The sequence below is a fragment of the Gymnodraco acuticeps genome, unplaced genomic scaffold (assembly GCF_902827175.1).
Source record: "Gymnodraco acuticeps unplaced genomic scaffold, fGymAcu1.1, whole genome shotgun sequence".
Taxonomy (NCBI): domain Eukaryota; kingdom Metazoa; phylum Chordata; class Actinopteri; order Perciformes; family Bathydraconidae; genus Gymnodraco; species Gymnodraco acuticeps.
In genome coordinates this window covers 119012-143554 of record NW_022990462.1, presented here as the reverse complement: position 1 = coordinate 143554, position 24543 = coordinate 119012, and the positions used below count along the sequence as shown (strand labels likewise).

Below are 24543 nucleotides of genomic sequence, written 5' to 3'. Positions count from 1 at the left end.
GTCCCTTATAATATAAATGTTTATTCATTTTTAAACTCTTTTATTTACTTTTAAAGCCCTCAATGGCCTGGCCCCGCCCTACCTCTCTGAGCTGTTACACAGCTACACGCCCACTCGCACTCTCAGGTCAGCTGATCAGTTGCTCCTGAGGGTGCCAAAAACAAAGTCTAAGCGGAGAGGGGACCGTGCTTTCTCTGCTGCCGCCCCTAAACTGTGGAACGACCTGCCCTTGCTCATCAGACAGGCTCCCACACTGACTGCTTTTAAATCTCGTCTTAAAACCCATCTCTTCTCCTTGGCATTCAGAAACAAGTAGATTGTTGCTTTTATTTGCTTTCAGTGGTCTATTGTTTTTTATTATATGGCTGTTATTTATTTTTTAATTATTAAGTTTATTCTGGTTTGTTTTGTGTTTGTATCTTGTATTTTAAATGTATTTATATTATGTTGTGTGAGCTTATCTCTCTGTACAGCACTTTGGTCTGAAGGTTTTTAAAGTGCTATATAAATAAAGTTGGATTGGATTGGATATTACGTTTTATCATAACTGAATAGCATGTGTTTTGTTCATAATTAATGAATGTATTACAAACTTTTGACATAATAAACAATTGAATAAACAAAGAAAACAAGTATAATTTTCCTGAATGATATTAAGTGACGCAGCACAAGTAAAAAAAGAAAAGGAATCCTGCAGAGCCCCAGTGCAATATATTATTTATTTGCAAACTTTTATTTATTAATTAAATAAATAGTTATTAAGTTGAAATGTATCAGGATCCATGATTATACATGTGGTACATCATTCCACAAGTCAATCATCTGCCATCATCAATAAGATTAATAGTAAACATTTAAGTGTGGCACAATATTTGAAACAAAATATTTTCTACACTCATTTAGGGAGTCAAAAATAAATCTCAATTTAAACATAAAAAAGTGAAGTTAAACAATCCCTATTCAGTTATGTCGGACCATAAATAAATAAAAACAGTTGTCCTGGATCTAAATAATATTATATAGTCTTAACATTTTATTAGTATCACAATATATACTCTGGAATACAGGTTATATCTAGTGCAGACCTACTGCATTTATTTGCATAGTCCTTTGGTTATGTTTTTGATTTGTCATTGCAATCCGAGTCCCCTTGCAGTGTCATATTGTATTGAACATGCAACCCTGTAATCTCATGTAGCCTTTTCACACATCAAACTGCACAGAAGAAAACTCTATTCACAGGTTACAGTCAATGGTCAGGGTTTGTAGCGGTGAATTAAAATCCATAGCTGCAGGAGAAATGGCTCTATGCCATGCTTATCTCCCAGTCAGCGCTGGTTGCGTCGGGCCGGCATGATCCGAAGAGAAGCAGTGCTTTCCCGGGTCATGAGCCGCGTCACATGGTCCAGACTGAGGCCAGCAACTGCCTCTCCATTCACCTGCAGAATTTCATCACCGATGCCGAGGAGACCTGTGTAAGGGCCTTCGACACCACCGTCACCCACTTTCTCTACATACACACCTGGAAAGGAAACAATAAGAGGTGAACAGAGAGAAGAAAGACACATAAAATGAAGGTGAAGGAATGGTTGCATAGAGTGAGAATAGAGGAGGTAGAGTAGAGGAAAACAGGTGCAAGCAAAAAAAGTTAACCATACCAAAACAACAAAATTGTAAACATAAAACAGCTTTACTATGAGTAAAAGCATTTGTATCCGAATATGATCAATATAATTATGAAGATTACCAATTGCCAATTTCTAAAAGGTCCATATTTATCTGAACAATGACATATGCAAGATACAGCATATCAAATAAATACAAATAATAACCCTGCAAAACGCCAAATTTAAGAAAGTACAAAGACAATGTAGATTTAAAAAGCTACCTGTGTTGGGTCGACCTTTGCCCCTTGAGATGACAAAACCAAATGGACCATTTGGGGGTCTGACCAGCTCCAGGAGGAGAGTCCCATCAGGGAAAGCCTGGGTGACCCGGCCCACAGGACGCACAATTCTGGAGGCAAGTACATCTTCAGCACTCAGGGCCCTGTGAAACTCGATCTGAGGGCTGTCAGGGCTGTAACAGCAACAATGCAGCTTTAGTCACAGAAAACGAAACGATGTGGTTTGATAATCCATGTTCATTGTATTTTTCTCCTTTATTTGGTTTATGACACTCACCTGGGTGCCAGGCCGTACGGTATCCGCACCTCTCCCAGTATTGTTGAACGTTCTGTTCTCCTCTCCAAACTCTGCACTGAGGAGGCTTTGCGTAGTTGGGCCAGTGGCAGCACCTAGTGGCAAATAAATGGCACTGTAAAACATTGTGTTACTGTTTTTCATATTGGCAAAATGTCTCCGGATCTGCTTTTGGCAATGCAACTTTTTGGCTCTAACAAACCTACAAATCTAACAATGTGTGATTGACACCAAACACACACACATTTTGCAAATACCGTCTATGATTGGATGGTACAGAATGTTGTTTACATTATTTTAATGTATATTTCAGCTGCCAGGAGGACAACAAGGATGGCTGACACAGAAAGTAGGAAACACGGACAACCTGGAATGCATTATCTCTGCTCCCAATATCAGACAGAGAGGTAATACATCAAAGCGTAGGTTGGTCCACTGTGGCAAATAAGCAGTGAAAGGTACTTTAAAGCAGAACTTGGAACTTGTTTTCTGCCTACAGCAACCTTTATGGGGTAAACATTCTTATTTTATCGATGTGAAAAATAAAGGACGATGGCAGAGCAACACAACCGTCCTGAACATCATATGAAGAAGAGTTTGCTTCTCACCGTGTTCAGTGTCTGCAGTGAGGGCGTCCTCTGCATGCGGATGCTGGGCTGGGGTCTGCGCGTGGGGCTTGGGGAAGCAGAGCTGCCCACCCGTGGTGCTGAGGGTAAACTGAGCTGCTCCATGCTGCTGGAGCGGCCTCCTTTCACCAGCCTACCAACACTGTTCAGACCAATGGAGGAGAAGAAGCGACGTAGGAAGAGTTTCGGTCGACCATCCATCTTTCTGTAAAAGGCCAGTCAGACAGACAGACAGACAGACAGACAGATTTTTTTCAACAAGAGTGTAATATGAACACAACATATTTTAATATAGACACAAAGACATCACCAACATAACAAGCCAGGATTGTTGTTCTTTGTTTTATAATTCAGCTCTGAATGACCTTAACAAGCACAGGTCTTCATTACCAGAAGAGGGCAGTATAGTCTTAATGTTCACATAATCATTTTAATAACAACATCCTGTGGACTGTAGGTCAGGGTTTTAATCTCCTAACTGCAACCAGGCTGACATGCTAAATGCATTTTGGAAACAGCATGGGGGGGGCAAGGGGTTTAATATCTAAGCTATGAAGAGCGTTGTTACTTTGGCTTACCTGGAACCGTCACAATTTTCCTCCCATATGGCCTCAGCTTTCAGATGTTCTGCTCTCAGCAGCTCTGCTCTGAGGTCCTCAGCCCGAGACATAGCCAGGCCGCGCAGAGCGGGACGACACTCAGGACCAGAACCAGGCTCACCTGGTGGTACACACAATGTAATTAGTGGATGTCAAATAATCATTTTCCTGTATTATTTTAATTCCATTTTGTTCCATTCTATTCCACTGTCAGTGTTGGATAGTAACTAAGTGAATCCACCTAAGTATGGCACTAAAGTAAAACATTTGAGGTACTTTCTGCTACTTTATACTGTACTGCTGCTTTTCACAGAACAATATTGTAATTTGTATTCCACCTAACTCATTGATTATTATACTTTGAAGATTTACAATTCCAATTTCTTAGGTACTTACTTAGGTATTAATTAATGAAAATATTTTCAAATGTTGATTTATATATCTATATATTTATATATATATATATATATATATATATATATATATATATATATATATATTATAAACACATTTAATCAGGATTAATAATAATCTTATAAAATAATATCTTACCTAATTACTATTATTTTTAAATATTTGAGTACATTTTGCTCATACTTAATTAAGAAATTGAAACATAGTTCTTATTCCTAGAATAGTAAATCCTAAATGGCAGAAAATCAAGTGTACGCGACCTTCCATAGGAACTGAGATCTATCCGCCCTGCTCTTCCCCAATGACCACTCACCTGCTCCATCTGGAGTGGCCTCCCAGAGTTCAACAGCTGGCAGGGCTGCGGAGTACCTCAGGGTGGAGGGTCTGATACAGGGCACTGGGTTGCTTGTGGCAGGGCTCCCTTGGGTTAGAGCCACTGCAGACTGCCCTCTAGCCTCTGTAGGGTCCAGGAGTTCAGAATTCTGTGATCCTCCCTCACCTCCCGGATTTGAAGTAATCTGGAACTGCACAGAGGACTGTCCTGCAGCCGAGCGATTCCTTGAACTCGACTTCAGAGCCGACTTTATAGGCAGTGTTGGGGGAGGAGATTCCCTTAGTCCAGATGCCTCCGGCAAACGGGGCTCCAGAGCGACAGGACTATCAGAGGAAAAAGAAACAGCTCTGCTCACATTGACCCTGTTCCTGGGATTTGAGTTACGCCGCTGAGCCCAAGATGGACCGTAAGGGCCATTGCCAGACTCCAGCCGACTTTCTCCTTTCCTACTCCTTCTCCTAAGTTTCCCAAACCCTGAAGGTTTCCACCCTGTGCTGCTCTCTTTGTTTTCCCCCAGCACGTAAGCTCCGGCAAAAGTGACAGTTAAAGAAGCTTTAGGACGAGTACTTGCTTCTGGCTTGTTATGAGGCACCCAGCGAGGAGCAGCTTTTTCCCGTGTGTCCTCAGACTGTGGGGGCTCAGTGTTCTTTGGATCTGACTGTGATGACATTGGCTGGGGCTCCCTGACCACAGAGCCACATGCCTCACATTTCTTCACCAGCACTATAATCTCTTTAATCACTGTTGTGGGTTCACCACTGAAACCCGCAACTTCTTTCTTCTGTAAAGGAGGCATGGAGACACTCCGATGGCTTTTGTTCCTCTCTGTTCCACTACTGCTAGAATCTGTATTATTTACTTTTTTCTTGGATTTGGGCCCCCCAGATCTGCTGCGCTGTCTCACTCTATCCAGGTACCGAGACTCTGCTTCTTTCTCTGATTCGTCTTCAAAGCGCACCCGTGTGGGTGAACAACCGTAGCGTCTGGATCGAGCCCCTTGGTCACTGGGGGAAGTGTCTCTTTGGCTGGGGATGAGGAGGGTATTAGATACAGTTTGAGCTGAATTATCTTCTTTGGTTTGAACAGCTTTCTGCTCTGGTGCTGGAGTGAGAGGCTCAACTTGCTGCTTCTTTCTGCAAAAGAACACAATCGTTTATTTGTCGATAAGAGAGTAACACTTGTTTTAAATTAATTTGTAAGATAGTATCTTGTAAAAGTGAAGCAAAAATGAGCATAAGTGACACTGAATTTCATCTATCTCTCAGAAACAGAGCAGGTAGATGCAAAACCTTTTCAAATTGAGAGATTTTTGGAGATTATATAAACAAAAGACCTGACAATGAGAATTACAGTTCATAATGGGTGCAGGTAGGTACGGTAGGTCTTTAATGTATGTCCAATGTAAATCTTCCTTATTCTTATTCTAAATGAAGAGAATGCTTCTTGCTAATACAAGGGATTTTAAGCAAACTAAATTGTGTGACGTGTTCAATGTCACATGAACAGAACGACAACAAACATTTTCTCAACATTGACAGCTCTGTGTATGTCAAAGCGTCAACTTATGTTCAGTTACGCAAAATTAGAATTGCCAAAGTGCAAGAGAAGATGGGACAAAGCAGAGGGGAAGATAGGGGAGACATACAGATGGGAAATTGAGGCATAATGTCAATATCTGTCTGTGTTGTATTTTGTCTTGTCTTTTTCTGTCTTTTGTTTCATGTTTTATTTTGAAAGGTCTTCACCTCCTGTCTTGCCTGTTTCTGTCTGTGTTGTGTTTTGTCTTGTCTAGATCTGTCTTTGCTTTTCTGTCTGCGTTGTGTTTTGTCTTTAGATCTGTCTGTGGTTCCCTGTCGTTAGTTTCCCTGGTGTGTCTTATTACCCGATTGTGTGCACCTGGTGTCCCTGTGTTTTCTCCTCCCTCCTCACCTGTGTCTTGTTTGTATAATTAGTCTTGTGTGTATTTAAGTTCTGGTTTTTCTGTCTGTCTTGGTCGGTTCGTCTTGTGTTTTGACTTGGTCTTCGGTGAGTGTTCTGTTCTGTCTTTGTTTCTAGTATAGCCTTGAAATAAAGGAGATATTTTTGACACTTTAATCTGCATTTGGGTCCTGCTTCCTGCACACACCGTAATATTACGAACCGACCTGAGATATGGGCCCAGCAGATCCGTTTGAGCAGGAACTAGTGGATTATACCTTTTCTTTGTCTGACTGCGCTCATCGATGGATAGGAGCGGTCAGGGTTCAACAGCGAGATGCTGCTTTGGCAGAAACATTCAACCTTACAATGAAGAATCAAGATTTGGTTAAATTCTTACCTGCCTGGCTTTTGGATTACCTCACGGTTTGTTTTCCCGATCCTGATAGACCCAGGTCTCCCAATTCCCCTTTTGATACCACACGCATCGGTGTGGTCCGTCTGGCGTCAGCCCCTGCTTCTCACCCAGTGTTTGCTACAGTCCAGGAGCCATTCGCTGGTGCTCGTCTGGCTTTTGGAGGTCCACGGAGCCTCCAAACGGCTCCTAAAAGAAGGAGTCGCAAGGCCAGGTTAGCAGCACGAGCCCAAAGTGCCATAGTTCCAGCCCCAGTTCTGGCCCCAGCAGCCATGGTTCCAGCCCCAGTTCTGGCCCCAGCAGCTATGGTTCCGGCCCCAGTTCTGGCCCCAGTAGCCATGGTTCCAGCCCCAGTTCTGGCCCCAGCAGCCATGGTTCCGGCCCCAGTTCTGGCCCCAGCAGCTATGGTTCCGGCCCCTGTTCTGGCCCAGCAGCCATGGTTCCAGACCCAGTTCTGGCCCCAGCAGCCAAGGTTCCGGCCCCTGTTCTGGCCCCAGTAGCCATGGTTCCAGCCCCAGTTCTGGCCAATTAAATTCTGGCTCCAAAGCCGGCCCACACAGCCATGATCCAGGCTTCAGCTCCTGACCTTATAGCCATGTTTCCAGCTCCAGAACTGGATCTTACAGCCATGTTTCCGGCTCCAAAACCGGCCCATGCAGCCATGATTCCGGCTCAAGTACTGGGCCCAGCAGCCATGGTTCCGGCCCCAGTTCCAGCCATGGTTCCGGCTCAAGTACCGGCCCCAGCAGTCATGGTCCCGACTCCGGCTCCTCGTCACCTGTTGACTCATCGACCGACGCCAGATCCCCGAGTCCTGTCGGCATACCGGCCGACTCCAGCACCTCGTCTCCTGCTGGCTCTCCAGCCAACACCAGCTCCCCGAGTCCTGTCGGCGTACCGGCCGACTCCAGTACCTCGTCTCTTGTTGACTCTCCAGCCAACGCCAGCTCCCCGTGTCCTGTCGGCGTACCGACCGACACAAGTTCCCTCTCTAGTCCCCTCTCAAGTTCCTACCCGAGTCCCCTCTCAAGTTCCTACCCGAGTCCCCTCAAGTTTCCTCTCAAATCCCCTCTCGAGGCCCCTCTCAAGTTTCCTCTCGGGTACTCTCTCGAGTTCCCTCTCAAGTCCCCTCTCGAGTTCCCTCTTGAGTTCCCTCTCAAGCCCTCTCTCTCGAGTCCCCTCTCAAGTCCCCTCTCGAGTCTCCTCTCGAGTTCCCTATCGGGTCCCCTCTCAAGTCACCTCTCGAGTCTCCGTTCAAGTTCCCTCTCGAGATTCCTTTCAAGTCACCTCTCGAGTCAACTCTCAAGTTTCCTCTTGAGTTCCCTCTCAAGCCCTCTCTCGGGTTCCCACTCAAGTCCCTACTCATGTGCTGTTGGAGGTCCCGCAGACTACTCTTCTGCCGGGGGTCCTGCCAACCCCATGTCCTGAGCCGTTGGAGGTCCCGCAGACTGCTCTTCTGCCGGGGGTCCTGCCAACCCCATGTCCTGTGCCGTTGGAGGCCCCGCCGACTACTCTCCTGCCGAGGGTCCTGCCAACCCTGTGTCTTGTCCCGTTGGAGGCCCCGCCGACTACTCTCCTGCCGGGGGTCCTGCCAACCCTATGTCCTGTCCCGTTGGGGGTCCCGCCGACTACTCTTCTGCCGGGGGTCCTGCCAACCCTATGTCCAGTGCCGTTGGAGGCCCCGCCGACTACTCTTCTGCCGGGGGTCCTGCCAATCCCTTGTCCTGTTCCGTTGAAGGTCCCGCCGACTACTCTTCTATCGGGGGTCCTGCCAACTCTATGTCCCGTGCCTTTGGAGGTTCCGCTAGGGATCCTGCCAGCTCTATGTCCAGTCCAGTTGGAGGCCCCGCCATCTCCTGTCCTGCCTGGGGTACTGCCAACCCCTTGTCCAGTCCAGTTGGAGGCCCCGCCATCTCCTGTCCTGCCTGGGGTACTGCCAACCCCTTGTCCAGTTCCGTTGGAGGCTCCGCCATCATCTGTCTCCTGTTCGGCCGACACCGGGTCCTGCCCGGCCTCCGGAGCGGTTTGGCCTTCGCCCCACCCTGAACTCTGCCTTGCCCCCGGGCCGTCCGCCCGAGTCCCCCTTTTTGAACTCTGCCTTGCCCCCGGGCCGTCTACCCGAGTTCCCCTTTTTGAACTCTGCCTTGCCCCCGGGCCGTCCGCCCGAGACCCCATCCTTGATCTCTGCCTTGCCCCATGGGCCGTCCGCCCGAGACCCCTTCCGGGTCCTCTGCTGTCAGCCCAAGCCCGTCCTCCAGACCCCCTCCACCCACCCTGTTGGCCTTAGTTTTGTGTCCCTCCTCCGGTCCCCCTCCACCCACCCTGTTGGATTTTTTTTTGGGACGTCTGGGATCCGTCCCTTGAGGGGGGGGGGGGGTACTGTCAAGATCTGTCTGTGTTGTATTTTGTCTTGTCTTTTTCTGTCTTTTGTTTCATGTTTTATTTTGAAAGGTCTTCACCTCCTGTCTTGCCTGTTTCTGTCTGTGTTGTGTTTTGTCTTGTCTAGATCTGTTTTTGGTTTTCTGTCTGCGTTGTGTCTTGTCTAGATCTGTCTTTGGTTTTCTGTCTGCGTTGTGTTTTGTCTTTAGATCTGTCTGTGGTTCCCTGTCGTTAGTTTCCCTGGTGTGTCTTATTACCCGATTGTGTGCACCTGGTGTCCCTGTGTTTTCTCCTCCCTCCTCACCTGTGTCTTGTTTGTATAATTAGTCTTGTGTGTATTTAAGTTCTGGTTTTTCTGTCTGTCTTGGTCGGTTCGTCTTGTGTTTTGACTTGGTCTTCGGTGAGTGTTCTGTCTTTGTTTCTAGTATAGCCTTGAAATAAAGGAGATATTTTTGACACTTTAATCTGCATTTGGGTCCTGCTTCCTGCACACACCGTAACACATAAACAGATACAGCAAACTAACTTGTCAGCAAATTAAACTCGTTATCACTACAGTGATTCATAACTGTGCATGCAAAACTGTATAAAGTTTTGAAGATGCCAAAGAGGTCATAGCCCACGTAAGCAGATGAAGCCAACTTACATGGTGGATCTCTGATCAGACTTGGGGCGTCCGCAGCGGAGATCTTCGTTAATGTGATTGGAGCGAGCCTTGAGTCGTGCTCGCTCCAGAAGAAGCTTGGCTTGCTCATGTCTTGGGCTCAGAGGGAGTTCGTCACTGATTGCAAGAAGCGACCTGACAATCATGAGAAAGATGCAAATTAGTAAAGTCATCCATCATTCTGGGTGATGAAAAACAGCAAGGCAAAAGGAATGAGTAAAATTAAGTGAGTGATGAAATGATGGACCTCTGTTTGAGTGAACATTTATATTTGTTGAAGTTTAATTGTGCAAAGCTGATTGTATGTGGTGAATCCAGCCACGTTATATACCCGGCAGATTGACTTAACATGGAGTGAATGAAGCTGCGTCTTCCTAAGCTGTTTTATGTAATATCAGATTTATAGTCAGGGGCGTGGCACTAGTGGTGAGCAGCAAAGAGAAACGTCATCCTATCATCTATCCTTATGCCCAGCAGCTAAGCTGCTCTGCATTGTGCTTCATCGTCTCTGCTTGTGTTTATCCCCTGGCCTAGTGATAAAGATAGCATGATACACCAGCCATGTGGATTACCCTTGTAATGGACAGTGTGATTCATTTCTCTTGTGTGTCAAGAGGAGACAAACATTCAGTTTCAATAGATCACAGTTTGTCATGTCATTTTTTATTCTTACACAAAAACATCAGCAGCCTGATTCTGTTTTGTCTCATGCTCAGCCTTTTTATTCTTCAGTTTATTATGATAATGACAAGAATGATCTATACTCTATAATAATTATAATAGCCGGAAGATCAACTGAAAAGGGTGGATCAAATGAACAATTCAACCTCTTAACAAATTGTTTTTATCACTCAGTTGCACAAACTGTTTGATGTTTGATTTACTTACAGATCTATCTACTCTGTTTTATTTAATTAACATAAGACTGTTACTCTATCTGATGTCTTACATTCAATGATTACAATGTTTGGAGACAAAATCTCTATTTTGAAGTATCACAGTTTGCCAATATCTCACAATAAGAGCTTAATTTCCTAGTGTTTTTATGATAATATATGAGCTTCTTAATATACAGTATTGGACATTTCTTTATGGATGTATTTTATATGATTTATAACATATTTGTTTGATACTTTAGCTGCTTCAAATCAAGAGAAAACTGGACTCTAAATTCCCACAAGATGAGCTGTAAAAACTGAATTTATGAGGGGAGGATATACAGTATATGGTCCATAGGAGTGGTATGTCATTACAGTTGCCAAGCACATAAAGAAGCTTTGCACTGCTCACCTCAGATAGGGTTCGAGTGTCTGCACAAAAATGGCTGAGTCTGAGCTGCCCAAACCCCCATGGGCCCCTGCAACTGGCAGAAAAAACATTCAGAAAAATACATATCACAGCAAAAGGAAATGAATCAAATGTGGATAAAAAAAGGCTTTAAAAGTATTCAAAGAGGTAATGCCCATTATTTTGTGTTTTAGCTTACCTCTACATTTATATAATAGATCCTATTATGATGTAGCATAATCTTATAACTTAGGGTTTGGTTCTTATTTAGTGTCGTGTAGTGGTAGATTTATGGGAACATACTGTCAAGAGAGCCATCAGCCATAATGTGACCCACAGGATTATGTGGGTATTAAACCAATTGGATCTTTGTATGATCATGTTGATTGTCATAAACCTTCATACCGTTAGATGCAGTGTAATGGCAACTTTAATGTTGTAATGTCCTATATTCGTTTATTGCCAGGGAACTGGATGTCGGATAACACAGCAGTGGTTTGCCAAAGGGCATTACTGTATTTGGATAAGGAGGGTGAAAGTGAGAGCACCTGAAATTAAAGGCAGGGGAATATTTCCTCCTCCTTTATTCACAAGACATGCACAGAAGCCCCAGGATGAGATCTGGCTGGGTTAAAGGATTCCTTCTGGCCTTTGCAATGGCTGGGTCTCTTCTTTACCTTGGCTCCATGAAGAAGGAGGTTCATACCCACTCATAGAGACTCAGTAGAGCCCACCGCAACAACTCCATCAGGGGTCAGGGAATACCCAACAGGATGGACAATATGAAAACAGACATCAACAGACTGCCCAATGTGATGAATAAACTTGAAAAGAAGGAACTGGTGAACCAGAACAACGCAGAGGTGAAGAAGGAGAGTAGCGTGGTGAGGAAGCTCTACCCCAACTCTCATCCGTTCACCAAGCCCTGGTGAAGAGAGTCCGTCACTCTGAGCGGCTCGGCCTCACTCAGGTCAGACTCTCTGGGTGGAAGGTTGCTGTGGGGGAAGTGGTGGCCATCTTGGATGCTCAGAAGTCAGAAGTCCATGTTGAATGGGCAGAGTCAATGTTTGCTCGGATCAAAAAGGACCGCACCGTGATACTGACAGCAGTGTTTGACAAAGTAAATTACGACGACATGAAACTTATCCCCTACATACCAGCTGCGGATGCCTTTGACTGAGCTCTGTGGTGCATGTACGAGTCCTTCAGACCTGAGTGGTATGCTTTAAAGGACGACTCACTGCCTGGAAAGAGCCCCGCCATCACAGGGATTGTTGTAGCTGATCGCAAGTTCTTTGGAGATATCGGAAGCCTCGATGGTGGAATGAAAATATACGGCGGTGAAAATGTGGAACTCTGCATCCGGGTGTGGCTGTATGGAGGAAGCATAGAGGTTATTCCTTGCTCTAAAATTGCCCACATTGAACGCAGTGGCGTTTTCTCCCGGAGGCCAAGGGAAGCCAGGCTTCCCCTGTTTTTTAGGATTGTAGTTATAACTTAAATAAATAAATAAAAACACTTTGTTTTGTTTCTGTAATTCTACTTTCCTGTGTGTTCCTGCCGGACCGTCTCTCCGTCTCTCCCCCATTCTCATTGAGTATTTTACAAAGAGTGAAACAGCGCCCCTCTAGATGTCATGGTGAAACAGTAGATTGCATTCACTGTTGCGAGAGGAGGCCAGCAGAATCTAGCTTCCCTTGGTGAAAAAAAATTGAGGGATTAACCAATCAGATGAGTCCCACGTGATGCCCCTGCCAACCTGTGATTGGTCAGGGCCATGCCAGGGGAAGCCAGCCGCCTCTAGCTTCCCTTCAGGGGCGGCTGGCGGCTGGCGGCTGGCGGCTGGCGATTTGATTGGACACTGCCATCCAATCACATCAACATCAATTTTAATACTGTAACTGTCATCACCGCCGTTAGAAATTATCAAGCAAATGAAGCATTATGGAGGGAGGAGATTTGGCGTACTTAATTAAGCATAACTTCACTAAACTTCCGCTACAGCAGCAACTAAAAATTAAAGCAGATGGCAGGACAACGCCCACACTCGAGCTGTGTACACAGAGGAATAAGGGATCTAATCGGACGTTCAATGAGGACAATTATGTCCGCACGGAGTGGCTAACTGGAAGCGCTAAACTTCAGCGTCTATTTTGCTGGCCATGTCTTCTTTTTGACAAGGGTTCGTGCTCCCTGAACAATCCTTGGGCAACTTCAGGATTCATCGACCTTGCCAACCTGTCACGGGCAATTGAGAGTCACGGTAAATCTAAAAATCATATAGATTGTGCTGTGAAATTAAAGCTTTTTGGACGCGTCAGGATTGACGAGGCTCTGGATGTAGCAAGAACCATTAGCACAAAGAAGCACAACGAACAAGTAAAAAAGAACCGGGATATTCTGAGGAAACTCATCATTGCTGCCCTGTACCTTGCACGTCAAGAGCAAGCATTCAGGGGACACAATGAGGCCGCTGGCAGCTCTAACAGGGGCAATTTTGTAGAGCTGGTACGTGCATTTGCAGAGTTTGACACTGCACTCGCGGAGCACTTGGGATCGTCAACAGTCTTCAGTGGTATGTCAAACACCATACAAAATGACATAATTGAGAGCATAGCTCGTTGTATCCAGGATGAGACTGATAAAGAAATACACATTTCTCCTTTCATTGCTGTACAAGTGGATGACACATCAGACATCTCCAATAAGTGCCAACTCACTATCATAATCAGATATGTGAATGAAAAAGGCAGTGTGTGTGAACGTTTCCTCGGCTTTTTTGATGTCAGCTTAGAAAGAGATGCAAAAGCTGTAACATCAGTTGTCATGAGAGCCATCGGGAACTACAGCCCAACAAACAAACTGATTTGTCAGACTTATGACGGAGCAAGCTGCATGAGTGGACAGCACGGTGGCGTTCAGGCTTTAGTGAAAGCACACTGCCCCAATGCGCTATTCATCCACTGCTATGCTCACAAATTAAATTTGGTTTTAGCACAAGGCACAAACAACATCCAAGCAGCCAAACTGTTTTTTTGCCAATCTCGATGCCTTCCACAATTTTTTCTCACGTTCATGTAAGAGATCAGCACTACTGTCTGAAGTTGATCGAGCTGTGCGTGTACCAGGGGGTTCTGCTGTGAGGTGGAATTTTAAAAGCCGCGCAGTACACGCCATCCATGAAGGACGCGGGTCGCTCTGTATCGCTTTTGACAGGATAATGACAGAGCCGGGATGGGACAAAGAGACCATTGCACAGAGTGCTTCCTTGAAGCAAAAACTTGAGGATTTTGACTTCACCTTCCTGCTCGGGGTCTTTCAGTCCATTTTCGGCCTCACAGAACCACTCTTCCAGGTTCTGCAAAGCAAGACGGCGGACATCAAAAAATGCCAGGATCGGATCATGAGCACTCTCAGCGCTCTCAAAGCCACAAGAACAGATGAGACATTCAGTCGCATTTACGATGACACGGTCAAAGCAGTCGGCGATCCTGTGCCCCGACGTAAACGACGTCGCCGCGGCTGGGACGACCTGGAGCAAGGGTTTAACCAGCACCAAGAAGGAGACGAGGAAACGGTTGTATCTTTCCGGCGTCTTTACTTCCAGATTGTTGATGGCATAGTGTTGCACATGACCCAAAGATTTGCAGATATGGAGCACCTGCACTTTTTTCGGATACTGGAACACACATCATTCATATCGTTCTGCAACCCTGATGCATTTCCCAGCAGTGAGCTGGCTCAGCTGATCAACACGTATCCATTCTTTGATGAGCAGAAGTTAAGGAATGAGCTGCACACGCTGTACAACAACAGGTTGTTTCACAAGCCACCAGGAGAGCTGATACAGCTTCTTATTGAGGATGACCTACAGGGCACACTCTCCGAGGTCTACAAGCTGCTCCAGCTCATGCTCACGATACCAGCCACCAGCACATCAGCAGAGCGCTCCTTTTCCTGTCTAAAAAGGATCAAAACGTATCTGAGGAACACGTGTGGACAGGACAGACTTGTCAACCTAGCCACAATATCCATTGACTCTGTTGTTGTGGAGGACCTAAAGGCCGCTGGGAAGTTCTATGACATTGTTATTGACCACTTCGCTACCATGAAAGACAGGAGAATGGCCTTCCTCTTCAAATAGGGTGAGTGAAATGCACACCCCTTTCTCTCTGTGCATACCTGTTGCCTGACCTGCCCGTGTAGCTATGTGTGCAATTTCTGATGTGGTTCTGTTGGTTATTGTGCATTGCTTGCCTGGATTTAGCTGCAGGTGTTCAGTCTGAAGTAGTTGTTTTATTGCAGTTGTTTAATTAGCACAGGGTGCTGCTATCCGAAAATCAGCACCGCAGATAGCATGCCATATAGGGCCCGATCACCTGAATAGATGAGATTGTTTATATTTTTGTGTTACTTTTGGACTACGGACTGAACTAATTACAGAGACGAGGACTGTTGCTGCACTTGCCGTGTGTGTTAGTGTAACAGATGTAAATATGCAGTGGGGTTTATTTAATTTAATTTTGTATAATCACACACATTCTGTGTTTTATATTATTGTATTCTGTGTTCTTCATTTTATTGAATGTTAAATACCTGGCAAGGTCGGAGAGCTGTGCTCAGGAGTTTATTGTTGTGAGGACTTTCATTTCCTTTCTTTGTGATTTTACTTTTTGTATATATTGTGTCCCTCACGTTTCCTCTTCCCTTTTTGTAAACGTTCCAAGCAATGAGAGGAGTCACTGAGGGAAATGTATTTAAAACTGATCATTTTATCTGTTATCAGATTCAGACATTAAACAGAGATCGTCTCAACTTTACGCTGACTCGGCGGGTCTCGTCCATTATCAACACAACGCATACTGATACTTTGATGTGAACGTAAAACTTTAAAGGTCTCCTGATTTAGTTTGTGAATGAATGCTTCTTATTTATTAATTACCGAATCTGCACTGCGCATTGAGCGGCTGGTATTGCATTGGTGGGGGGAAGTTGGCATAAATTAATAAGAAAATGCTTAAATTAATAAGACGAGAGAGTTTCAGCTGGAGAGTGCGTGCGGACCTGTCACTTAGATAACAGGCGTGTACAAGTCCTGCATCTGTATGATACAAATGTGTGTAAAATGTTACCGGGCGCTGTAATCACTCATCTGGTTACGTTATTGACCACCCCCCCCCCCCCCCCCCACCCCCCCCCCCCCCCGACCCAAAAACATTGGCTTCCCCTACATTTTTCCCCACCCCACGCTACTGATTGAACGAGCCAGCAAGCCTTACCTCCCAGATTTGAGTGGGAGGATGAAGCGTAATGCTGAGGGTGGCCGAGGTGTGGAATGTGGATGGATGAATATAAGAACAATGTCAATATTGACTGGAACCTTCCCTTCGAAAATCATGGGATAGACATTGGGGATGTGTCGGAGATGAAAAAGCTGAGAGAGGCTGAACTGCAGTGGCGGTTTTACGGGGTGGCACGGGGTGGCAGCTGCCACCTCAGAAAAATGCCTTGCCACCCCAGCTGCCACCTCAGTTGGCAGCTTTGTTTTGAAAGAAAAGTTGTGGCTCATCGGACATTTATGAGAGAAAATCTCTAATGTCCGAGTGCAAGTGAATGCAGCACAAGACGCGAGCCTTGTAACCCCTCCCTCCCTGGCGCGAGTTTGGAAATATGATTGGCGGCAATTTCCTTTGAACGGAGGGACAGCGCAAAACGAGAAGCATTTCAATTCGGATCCAAGTAGACGGAAGGAATGAGGTATTTGCGGTCAGGGTATGGCTGGGGTAGGCTACAGCCATACCAAGAAATGGCTTAGCCCCACCTTAGCCCCACCATGAACAATGATGTTAAAGTAAGCTAAATAAAGTCCGCCAACTCGCGCGGAGTAAATTGCACAGACAGCAGTTAGTAAGATTGATTTCAGTAGCCACTTGTCTGGAAATACCGAAGACTAGAAACGGTTTTGAAAACTTTTGTCACGTAGTGATCGTCTTCTCAATAGAGCATCTTTGATAATGTCTTCTGGCCAATCAGAATCAAGATAACGGCATGGTGTTGTTGCAGGAAGTCCCGACGGAGAATACTTTTGCGGTAGTACATCTCTATATACATCGATACAACATTACGTGTTGATAGAAATCAACACGTAATGAAATAAGACCCCACGGTTTGATGATTGATAGGTGTGTGGGCTGTCTTTCTTTTTGACACACAGAACAATGGGGGCTATCCACATCCACCCTTATCCACAGAGTAAAGTAATTCACACAGCCTCTTCTTCCCTCTTCTCTCTGTGAGGAGCAGCAGGTTCAGCTTTCAGAACAAAGTAACAAAAAACTGTCGTTTAGTAATAGATTTATTTATTTTTCTTCTCAAGAGAGTACCAGAATGTGTATTTTATGTTAGTATTTCAAAAAATCTCCTGGGGAAGAATCCCCCCAGACCCCCCTGCAGGGGTTGGGTTTTCAGCATGTCAACTCTTTCACCTGTGGGGAAATTTGCAGGATTGGCTCCAGGTCGCCCTTTTTATTTACTACAAGACAAATGTGCCTTTTTATTTCATACAGTTCAATTTGGATTGAGACAGGGAAATAATCTAAACCTCACGCGTGGCGTTTCACTGTCAAGGGGAGCGTGTATGTAATTACATTGCAAATACTGACTTGAGCCCCACCACTGTATGGGTTAGCCCTACTATAGATTACCCAACACAAATACTCTGGCGCCACCACTGTTTGCGGTCTACAATGACAGAGAAGAGCCTGTCAAGTTTGGCTGACTCAGCATTGAATCAAAACGCACCATAGCTTTAAATCGTTTGTGAGGCGTTTTGCTGATCAAGATGGTAATCGCCACATTCAGCTGTAATAGGCATGCCAACTTGATGCTCTGCTCACGGATGAGTCGATGAGAATAATAAACTGTTAAGATGATGACCTTATGTGTGTATAATATGTTTCTTCTTTGTGGGGTTCTGCCCCCAAAAAACTGTTTCAAGTCCTGAGAAAGTCAAATAAGACGGTGTGTAAAACTTCACCAACAAAAAGTAACCACTTTGATTTAACTTGGCCAGTAGGTAAGGGCTTTCCACTGGATAATAACTGCAGCGATGTATATGTTTTAGCTGAATACACGTTTTTTAACCCTAACTGATGCAGTTAGTCACTTCTTTAACGTTTGTTCTTTCTGATGTAAAGTCCAGGTTGTAAGTGTTTGCAATGAAGTTGTGGGGCGCTGAACTGTTCTTTTGATTATTTTGATTTATGATAGTAATTACTTGTCTTTCAAATTTGAAGGAGGGTGAGCAAGCATTTTGAGGAACATTTATCATTAACTCCTCCAAAAAATATAGTTTATTTAATAATAACACTGAATATGTGAATCATAACAGTGATTGACAGCTGATAGGAATTATATGATTGTTAATATTATCATATTCATACAGACACACATCGAAGAGACAGTTCATTAATGTACTTATTGCAGCAGTCTGCATATATTTGGTACCCCTGCTGGTCTAAGAGAGAAACCAACTCATTCAGTTAAAATTCATTAAATTATGTCTGCCACCTTATATATTTATATTTAAGACTTTACTGATGTGCCACAATAATGTCACCTATGTTATTGAGTTAAAATATCAATATTGTGGCTTTCTAAGTTAACATTAATTGATATGACTGCGATTAAATCAGCATATATTTCTTTCAGGGGATGCCACCCCTCAAAAATTCTCCTGCCACCCCATGAATATTTTTTCTAGATCCGCCCCTGCTGAACTGCAAGCCCTTTCAGTGGTATCTGGATAATGTTTACCCCATGCTCGACCCTCTGAATGACCTGCTAGCTTATGAAGCGCTGGTTAATGATCTGACGCCTAAATTCTGCATTGACCATGCATGGCCCAATGCCTGGGAACACTCCCATTGTAAATGGTTGTCACTACCAGTCCACCCAGCGCTGTTATTATCGCACCAATGGACAACTGTACATCGGTGGAATACAATCTCACAAGTACAACAGCAACAGCAACCGCTGTCTGTCGGAGCCCGGCTAAATTCCACATACTGTGGGATTTTTAACAGGACGGAACTATCCAGAACACAGACACAAAGAGGTGCCTGGAAATAATGATGGCTGGAGACCGCAATTATAAACTGGTTATCCAGCAGTACACCACTCAGAGATGGAAAATACAATATCTCATCAAAGGCCACCTTGGTGGGCAGGGTTCAGAAGACAGGATGATAAAGGAGCCACGATTCCACTTAATCTAATGGCAACTTTAATGTTCCAATATTCGTTTATTGCCATTACTTCACAGGAGGGCTGGAGTGATCCAGACGCAGACACAAACAGATGATTTCCGGTCCTTTGGTGCAGTTTAGAATGATGCAGGCCAGGCAGTCACTGTCATCATCAGTTTTTCTTTCTACTCCTCTCTCAAATGCACGGATGAAAGCTTCAAACTGCAATGGGTCACCATCATAAACAGGAGTGTCTCTTGGTGGTAAGGTAGAAGTAAGATTCTGTTGAGCCAGCATAGCAGTGATGTCATTTTGCCTCTGGATTAGGTTATAGATGTCACCTTGATTACCATAGTTGATTTCAGGGGGTGTGATGCTAACATCCCTGCACATCTGTCTGTATATTTTGTCCGGGAATAGAGTTTTGGGTTTGATGAGGCAATTATTCAGTTGAATGTGGATTGAGTCTTGCTGTTGATTTCCTGAAGTAAGAGTTCATCCCATCTGATGCTCCAGAGGTGTTTCTTGATCCCATGCTGAGCACATTTATCCTGGCATTGGCTGCTGCCAGTTCAGTTTGTAATTCCGATTGTTTCTTCTTTCGTTTTAACTGTTCTTCCTTTTGTTTTAACTGTTCCACTTGGGCATCAAGTTCATGTTGCATCTTCAGTGCTGCAGCCCTTTCGATTAAAGCAGCCATTTCTGCCTGAGCTTTAATTCGAGCAGAGGATGTAGATGATGCATGTGATGAATAACTAGTTTTGTGTTTTGACTGAGGGTGTGATGCTTTTGAAACACTGTCATCAGGTCCGATCTCATCTGAGCTGACACAATGTGATGAAACTTTAATGTTCAATGTCCTATATTCGTTTATTGCCATTACTTCAGACACAGGCACAAACAGATGATTTCCGGTCCTTTGGTGCAGTTTAGAATGATGTTTATTGAGCTTTACATACCAAGGTTTAATTATTCTGTCAAAGGTTGCGGTATGAGCATCTGCCGGGCTGGTGGAATCGGTATGCTCTCTTCCTCTTGTGTCCTCGTTCTTCCGGTCACCTATGACCCCTTTTATACACCCGGTGCAGCTAACCCCCGCCGCCAAGTGTCCAAAATAATATGGCACTAGCAGTGGCGACTCGTCATTAGGGGCAGCCCCACCTAGTGTCAGCAGAAAGTAATTAAAATAATCATTCCAAAAATATGCAAAATATATATATCTTAAAATATATTTAAAGGTCATGTTTAGTAATCTGATTAGTCTGCGTTCTTCTGATTAGTGTCCACAGTGTACCTATTGAGCGATGTGGGGCAAGCTCTAATCTAGCCCCTCTCTCTTGCTGTAGAAATGAATGGGTGCTGTGAAAACTACACTGCGCATGCTCAGAGTCTTTTTGTCTTCAATGTGTGCGAAAAAAAAATCACAAGTGGGGCAAAGTGCTGGCAACCCCACCAAAACGTCATCTCATAATTCAGAGCTGATTGGCTGTAAGTACGTGTGCCGCGAAAAGTGTATAGCGATTCAAATCAGTAAAACGGAAAGAAAATGAATGAAGTTGACCATCTACTTCATATACTTCATATATTTTGTTGATCTTTGGTGTTTTGCCTATAGGCTATTGCTCTGCTGGATCGATTCATATTGTGACCTTGGTGATGAGTGTCTGTGTTTTCCTTATTTTTACAGTCTATCTATGGTGTTTAATGCTGAAGCATTACGGTTGTTGTTATTGTTAAGTATTGCTTTGTGATGGTGCCCTTTACTCTATGTATTAAGGTGCATTACCATATGACACCCCACGCTGTGTACGTAAATGTATGCGCTCACAGTGTTGCTCCGTGTTCTTCGTTCAAGGCTTCCGACAGTATGTCAACATTTGACCCTCCCCCCACCCTCTCTCTCCCCCCTCTCTATCGTAACCATGGATAGCCTACAGCTATTTGTTTACGTGTTTAAAAAAGCACCAAAAGCTTATATATAAACATCTAAGTTGTTCGTGCCCCATCACTTTTGTACATATAAAAACGCCACTGTGCACTATACATACAGTATAAATAAATTAAACTGAGACGCCAACTACGCCCATACAATGGCTCCTACATTCAGTGATAGTCTCATAGGTTATCAGTGACTGATCCTTAATGTAAGTCAAGAAAAAAACAGGTTACGCAACTACTGAGAGACATATAAGGGCTGATTGGGAAAAACAACTGATTATCATGGATTTACTCGTATACAGTAGATTGCACTGACTGTTGTTGTATTGACAACCTGCTAGACAGATATAACATATACCTTAACAGAAACAAATAAAAAACAAAATACATAATTTGTCCCCTTACATGACTACACAGACATCCATTAGCACACAGACTGCGATACAAAAGCTGGGACACTTCCCCCACGCTCTTACTGCTAATAATAGCAACATGCTTATGCACATCTGCACATTTGACATCTGTTCAATGCTGGGAATCAGCCAGGTTACATACTGCCTTTCCAAACAACATCATCGCTAGACAGACACAGGCTTGTATACGGAATGCTGAACTGTTTGTTAAAGTTGTCGTGTATTTTAAGCAGACTAAATTCTCATATTATTAAAAACGCTGTATAATGTTTTTTGGGGAAATGTTACTTCTGAGACACTTCTCGGAATTTCCTGTTTCCACATGTAATAGCATGAGACCAGCTCACCAGCTAACAACATTGACTACACTGTACAAAAACAATGAAGCAAAACTTTTCAATAAAACCATAACTGGGTCATTTGTTTTCAAAAGAACAATCTGAAGCCTTCACATAACCTTTGGGGATTACTGTCTTAATATACCAATATCCCAGTGGGCCGGTTTTGTCTTTTTTCTATACCTAACAGAAAATAAAATAATACATTTTTATTAAAACCAACAGTCTAATGTCATCCTTTACGACACTGTCAAACACTTTCTAATCAATCCTTCCATCAACAAGCTGTAAACAAAACCACCTCAGATCTCATCTGTGTTTCTCAAACCCATGTGTCAAGTTTTATCATTCACAAACGTTTTATATTTTACGTTTATTACATGCCATTCTCCTCAAGACACCTACCTTTACAATCCATTCTGCAAGTTTTGTCTCCATAACAGTCTACGCTTTCTCCGTCGCTCTGCTCTCTGTCCTCCCTGTAGTTTTGTTGTCTCTCCCTTAATTTTACATACGCTCTCTGCTTCACCTTCAATGTCTCATCAGCAGAGAGAATCCCACTTTGTGAAGAGGTGCTCTCCCAGCTGTCTGAACTCCACAGTCCTTTGGCCAAGTACCCATCATCTAACTCCTTCTGCTCACACCTGTCCAGGTAGCACTCAATGCTGTCCGAGTGTTTGAATTCTGAGGAAGCATCACTGTCGTCCACCGCACTCGCTGCATCGATCCTGGAGCCTGATTCCACTGGTTTAGACTTCCTCTCAGGCTCTGCCACTTGTTCTGTCTTTTCTGTCTGAGTGTGGTCGATTAAAGGTAAAGTGGAGGTTGTGATGTCAGTGGTCACACCATTTAGAAGCAATGTTTCAGGACGGGCCACTCTCCAGAAGCCCTTGGGAGGTGCCCAATGTCTGGTTGATGTGGATGTTGATGTTGAAGAAGCAGAGGTGGTGGCAGGAGAGGAGGAGAGCACAGGTGGAGGAGGAGAAGGGGGGGGCTCCTCCTTACTGCTGCATGAGTTATTAGACAGAAGACTCTCTAGACTGGTGCCCTCCCCAAGCCCACATAGCTGGCCTGTCAGCAAACTGACCTGCTCCACATTTTTTTCTCCCCCTTCGTCTTCAGTTTCCTCTTTCTCCTGGATCAACTGCTGTCTTCGTGCTTCAGATGGAGGGCTGTGGATTTCCAAACTGACTTGCACCTCTACCTCCTCCTCTTCATCACTACTGCTCAGGTTCTTTGCAGTGCCTGGTCGCCAGGAAGGGGCAGGCAGAGATATCGGACCCTTTGCTCTGGGCCTCTGCCTGAGAAGGACTTCGGATGAAATCTGACAAGCTGGACTGCTCACTAAGAACTCTGTGTCCAACCTTTCTCTTTCTTTCTCTCGATCTCTCCCTCTTGTCCTTCTCTGTGTGAGGGTCTTCACCTTGGTCTGCAGTGCATGCACAGCCGAACTCTGAGGAGAAGGAAGATGGGGTCTCAAGGAGGATGGTAGAAACACAGGTTCTGGGACAGTGATGAGTCCCCAATTAATGGGAATCCCGGTAGGTAAAGGAGAACTGGGTTTGGATTCGATTTTGTCGACCACCTTCTCTCCCTCCATTGGCCGGTCATGCACTGAAAAGTTCAGACAGTTTCTATAAATAAAGACATTTTGTGTACACATGCTGACAAAAACATGCCTGTATAATCCAGTCTACATCTCTGTTACCACCAACTTTCTATCTGGCTGTGTGGTGAGGAGATATGTAAAGTGGATTCAGTGATGTTGCCTTATCCACTGATTACTTTGCAGTGCACAGGATAATCCTTTAGAATGAAAATAAGCAACTGCTGCCTGCAACTGAGCCCCTGCACGAATACACAATGTATGAACGTTTACTGTCAGGCAAAATCAACAATAAATCATGAACAAATATTATTCTCTTTAAATAAGTTACCTTTATGCATTGAAAATCATTCATTATTATTTATTCAGAAGTTGGAGAAATGTACATATTTAAAAATGATGTGTCATATTATATAGATCATATAAATAACACATTGCTAATACAAATACTAAAATTATGAGCTTCAAAGACAATCACTTTAACTACATTCAGTTACATAACAGCGAACATTGTACCTGGATGTTTAGTAAAGGTGATGTCCTTTAAAACACAGTTCCAGCGTTGACCATCACGAGAAAAGTTAGGCTACCATAAATGCTGATGCATACATTTAAATTAGGCATCCATTATTTCAACAAAAAAAAAACCTTCGCCAACCGTGCAGATATTGCAGCGCGCCTCCTCAAATCCGTCGCCAATATAACGAGAAGACGGGCAACTTTCACTTCCAGAAAGCACGAGAAAACAAACACCATCTCTCGGTGTTTCTACAGATCCGAGTGATGTGCTTTGACTGACTGTATAAACTACTCCAGGCAGGCGAGCCAGCGGCTCCTCAATCATGATTGGTCCTGTAATCCCATCAGAAATCAGTGGGATTAGACAAAAATGGAATACAAAAAATGCCTGCTTTAATTTCATCCTTGCCTCGCGAACCCGATGCCGCGTGAAGCTCTCTGTTGCGTAAGAACACTCACCGACTCCCTGCACACAGTAATAAACCAATGAAAAGCACGGGAAATAAAACTAAAATGGCTTAATGGGCTTGAGGCTAAACGAGATTGGTATTTTTAATGTTTTTAAATGCTAGGATGTGTTTTTTAGTATACAGACTGATTTTGATTCGTAAAAACAACTGCGGGCTGATTCTTATTTGTCGATCCAG

General features: G+C 44.3%; 1 protein-coding gene across 1 annotated transcript; it reads right to left on the bottom strand.

The window, feature by feature from the left end:
- Window positions 1-700: 700 nt before the first annotated feature.
- Window positions 701-24526, bottom strand: si:ch211-13f8.1. Its single transcript, XM_034226172.1, has 10 exons — window positions 23894-24526; window positions 22177-23385; window positions 10840-10912; window positions 9532-9684; window positions 4154-5307; window positions 3406-3547; window positions 2810-3032; window positions 2184-2296; window positions 1889-2079; window positions 701-1522 (listed from the first exon to the last, which is right to left on the bottom strand). The coding sequence occupies exons 2-10, from the start codon at window positions 23369-23371 to the stop codon at window positions 1329-1331; spliced, it is 3438 nt and encodes a 1145-aa protein (XP_034082063.1). The 5' UTR covers window positions 23372-23385; window positions 23894-24526; the 3' UTR covers window positions 701-1328.
- Between the last annotated feature and the right edge of the window lie 17 nt (window positions 24527-24543).

Coding starts and splice junctions, on each gene's coding strand:
- si:ch211-13f8.1 (XM_034226172.1), bottom strand. CDS start 23,371: ATGGAGGGAGAGAAGGTGGTCGACAAAATCGAATCCAAACCCAGTTCT. Junction 2,297..2,809: donor CACTGCAGACACTGAACACG/GTGAGAAGCAAA, acceptor ATTTGCCACTAG/GTGCTGCCACTGGCCCAACT. Junction 1,523..1,888: donor CAAAGGTCGACCCAACACAG/GTAGCTTTTTAA, acceptor TTTCCTTTCCAG/GTGTGTATGTAGAGAAAGTG.